Source organism: Fulmarus glacialis, unplaced genomic scaffold (genome assembly GCF_000690835.1).
Source record: "Fulmarus glacialis isolate BGI_N327 unplaced genomic scaffold, ASM69083v1 scaffold20371, whole genome shotgun sequence".
In the NCBI taxonomy this organism is placed as follows: domain Eukaryota; kingdom Metazoa; phylum Chordata; class Aves; order Procellariiformes; family Procellariidae; genus Fulmarus; species Fulmarus glacialis.
This window is the reverse complement of record NW_009192426.1, coordinates 19501-22981: the sequence shown is the minus strand read 5'-3', so window position 1 is coordinate 22981 and position 3481 is coordinate 19501. Positions and strand designations below refer to the sequence as shown.

The following is a 3481-nucleotide window of genomic DNA, read 5'->3' as shown; positions in this document are numbered from 1 at the left end:
TGGCAGCTCAGCCAGAGAAGTGATGTCCCAAGGTGCATACTCAGCTCTACCATGCTGCAGTCTCAGCCTCCAGCTACAGCCAGCTTGTTTTCTCTGGGGCACTTTTGAATGGGGTTTTTAAAAGGAGGTTGATGAGCAGCAGGTACGCAAGACACCTATTAGAGATCACACTTTGCTGTTTGGGTCAAGGAGCTGCCTTTTGCCTGTATTTGCCCTGTGGTTCCCCTGCCCCAGAGGTGCTGGATAAACACCAGCCCAACACACAGTGACAGGCAAACTGGATCTTAGCGCTAGGCTCCATCTCCCCTTACATCTTCTTTACCACAATCCAACTTAAAAGCAAACCAAACAGAAACGAAAACACAAAGTGGGGACTCTGGATGGGACGTAGAACACTTTGGACTTGAAAACAGGGGACTGCAAGAGAGGTGGGGGTGTCTCCCAGGGAGGACAGCAGGGGAGGGGAGGGGACACCGTCATTTACACCGATCAGGAGAAGCTGTAATCTATACACAGTGGTATAAGCCAAGATATATTACATGAAAGAACACACTGAGTGCATGGAGTTACCCACACTGGGTCAAACTGGCACAGTTGTCTGGAACAAGACTCTTGGAGTTGCAGTTGGTGTTTGTTGTTGACCTATCTAGCTCGCTCTATATATATATATAGATATGTATAGAATTTTTCTGCATGCATTTGTCTCAAAAGGAGCTGTACAGCTGGGTTGGGTTTCTCATCCCCACCCCGTCTCGGTCTTCATTTTTTCCGGGCTAGGAACGCCACTCCCACAATCACAGCGAGCACAGCCACTGCCGCTCCTCCGACGATGATCAAGGGCTTCATGTTGTCGAAGATGCTGCCTGGCGACTCCTCGGAGCTGTTTCCCTTGTGGTCAGAGTCAGGGGACTGGCCGGTGGCCTCTTGTGTCTCCGTGGGGGCCTCCGTGGCGGCGGGGCTGGGTTTCAGGTTGCTGTGGTTGTTCACGACGGCAGCATCGCCACCTGCCTTCTTGGTGGCAGAGGTGGCAGTGGCAGGAGCAGGCTGCTCTTTGGGGATCTCCTTCTTGTCTGCATTCGTGGCAGGCCCAGGGTTGGGCTTTTCTGGCTTTCCGGAGCTGGGGGCCTTGGCGTCGGGTTTGTTTCCGCTTCGGACATTGCCTTTGGAATCCATCTCTACGGGTGCTGTGGGTAGCGACTGGATGCCACGCACGTGGGGCAATCCCAGCTCTTCTCCTTTGCCTGGCTGCTGGAGAAAGCAAAGGAGCCACCTGAGCTCAACCCCTTGGAGTGGTTGTCTTGGGATGATTCTCACGCTGGCGGTGTCCTATCTGGACATGATACAGCACCTGGAAGAGGAAGCAGAACAATGAGAGGCGAGTGAAAGGACAGAGCAAGGCAGTGCCATTCTACCTGGAGGCAATGAAGGAGGACAGAAGACAAAACTGGAAAACTGTTGGCTCTTTCTTTAGTAACTGTGAGCTGTATTCAAAGCATCTACTACAGTGCCTGTACCTGCAAGAATAAGTTGGACTATCATCTATGGCTGCAACAACTAGGCTCCGTGTGTAATCAAGACAAGTCCATCCTGGCCATGTATGTGATGCCATTTGTCAGTGACGAGATATACTCATGTCCAACCAAATAAATCTTACTTTTCATTTGCTCACCACAGCTCCCTTTCTCCTGGGTGAGGAGAGAACACTGTGTTCGATGGGAAAGCAGATCAATAGTTCCTCCCTGCTTGTATCTCACTCTCTACCCTTCTATCTGCAGCGTTATCCCAAGTTAACTTTAAGAAGTGGTTAATATGTGATTTTGTGTGACACTCTCCATTCAGATAAGTACTGCAGAAAAAAAAAAAACAACAGGATTAGTTCCTTAGTTGTAGGTATCAGAGCTATAAGGATTATTGCTGTCAGCATTTCTGGTGGAGCTACAGCAAAATACGGCAAGCACCAGATCCTCAGCGTATTGACTCCAGTGCAACTGCATGAATTTACTGGATCTCACAGTGATTGAGAGACCTCGCTCCTGTCTCCTCCTCTGGGCTTGCCTGCAGAGCTGAGCAGGATGTCAGATATACTGCAGGTGATTAGCTGGACCCATTTTCCCCAGGGAACTGATGAAAGCAGTGAAGAGCATGGCTGCATCCAGAGAATTCAGCAAACAGACAAAGTGGGCTTCAAAGGGTTATAAAAACACAACAAAACCATCACCCCAGCAAGTCTCACTAGGCAGCAATTTAGGCAGGGTGAGCTGGGAGATGGAGCTCCCGTGGCTACACCTCTGCACAATGGGAGGAGAGGAGACGGCCGCTGGGCAGCTTGCCATCAGGCCTCCGACGGTGCAGCACCATATCGACTTTGAGCTTGGGAAATAATGAGTAAACAGGAGGCGGCAGTCAGATCTGAGTTGCCTGCTTCATTACCTCCCCGCTGACCTTCAGCGCTGCCAGGAGCCTGCCCGAGAGCTTTCTGCCTGCTAAGTGAAATATGAGCTTATTAGCTGTCTGGATTTAGAAATAAAGAGGCTCCTCAAAAACCTCTACAGATAGATGTTTCTTCCAAAGCTGCTCAGAGTGCAGATCACTCCTTTAATGACAGACAGGAAGAAAGTCCCAGGGTTGCAGCAATGGTCTGTGCTGCTGACTCTTCTCGGAAACAGGCTAACAAATGTGGTGTTTTAATCTCCATCTAGGCAGAAACACTGGTCTGGAGGAAACCTACTCACAGAAATGCTGGGTTTGGGTCCAGAGCAAAGCTGGGCAACAGCTTACGGCTTGGTGTAAGACAGAAGCTACCCCCTCTCCTGCTCTCCCGTGTAAGCCATTGTTTGGTGGCCACCATCTTCCCCAATGCCAGTCAACTGGAGTTGACTGAGGGAACTGCAGGACCAAAATCATGGAGGTCCATAGCTCAATGCTGCATCAGGCACGGTGACCATGATACTAGTACGCCGTATGCTGAAAAGGCTGTCCAAAAGGTTGGCAGTTAGCCCGGGAGAATAGTTTGAGATCTTCCTGTAGCATGGAGATGAGGCAGGCACTTCCAGAAGGCTTTTCACAGACCTACCTTACACACCTCCCTTAGAGAGGATGAATTTTAGCTGGGTAGTGCTTGGTGAGATGGAGCCTGAAGTCTCCAAAAGGCATTAGATGATCCAAGCTGGCCACTTTTGAAAAAAAAACATTGGAAAGTGAGAGGCAGATAATCTGCCCCCAGGGTTTCATATCCAGCGTTAAGCAGGATAGTTGTTACTCTCCCCTTAATTTTTTCAATTCGGTCTAGCTCCAACCTCCTCCGAGGGAATAAGTGTCAAGCCAGCCCTTCGCTTATTTAAAAACCAGCCATCAAATTTCCCTAGCAGTTTAGGGTCAGATCTACTTTGGGTGTAAAACAGCATAGTCCTTTGACTGCAGCTGACCAATACTTAAATTTCTGAATTTGTGATTTTAAACCATTTTGGAAACCCAGACCACC

The 3481-nt window shown here is 49.5% G+C and overlaps 1 protein-coding gene across 1 annotated transcript; it reads right to left on the bottom strand.

Annotated features, from left to right (window-relative positions):
* Positions 1–759: 759 nt before the first annotated feature.
* Positions 760–1173, bottom strand: CEND1 (cell cycle exit and neuronal differentiation 1). The gene has a single exon (XM_009587075.1). It carries the CDS (start codon positions 1171–1173, stop codon positions 760–762), a length of 414 nt encoding a protein of 137 aa, XP_009585370.1.
* Between the last annotated feature and the right edge of the window lie 2308 nt (positions 1174–3481).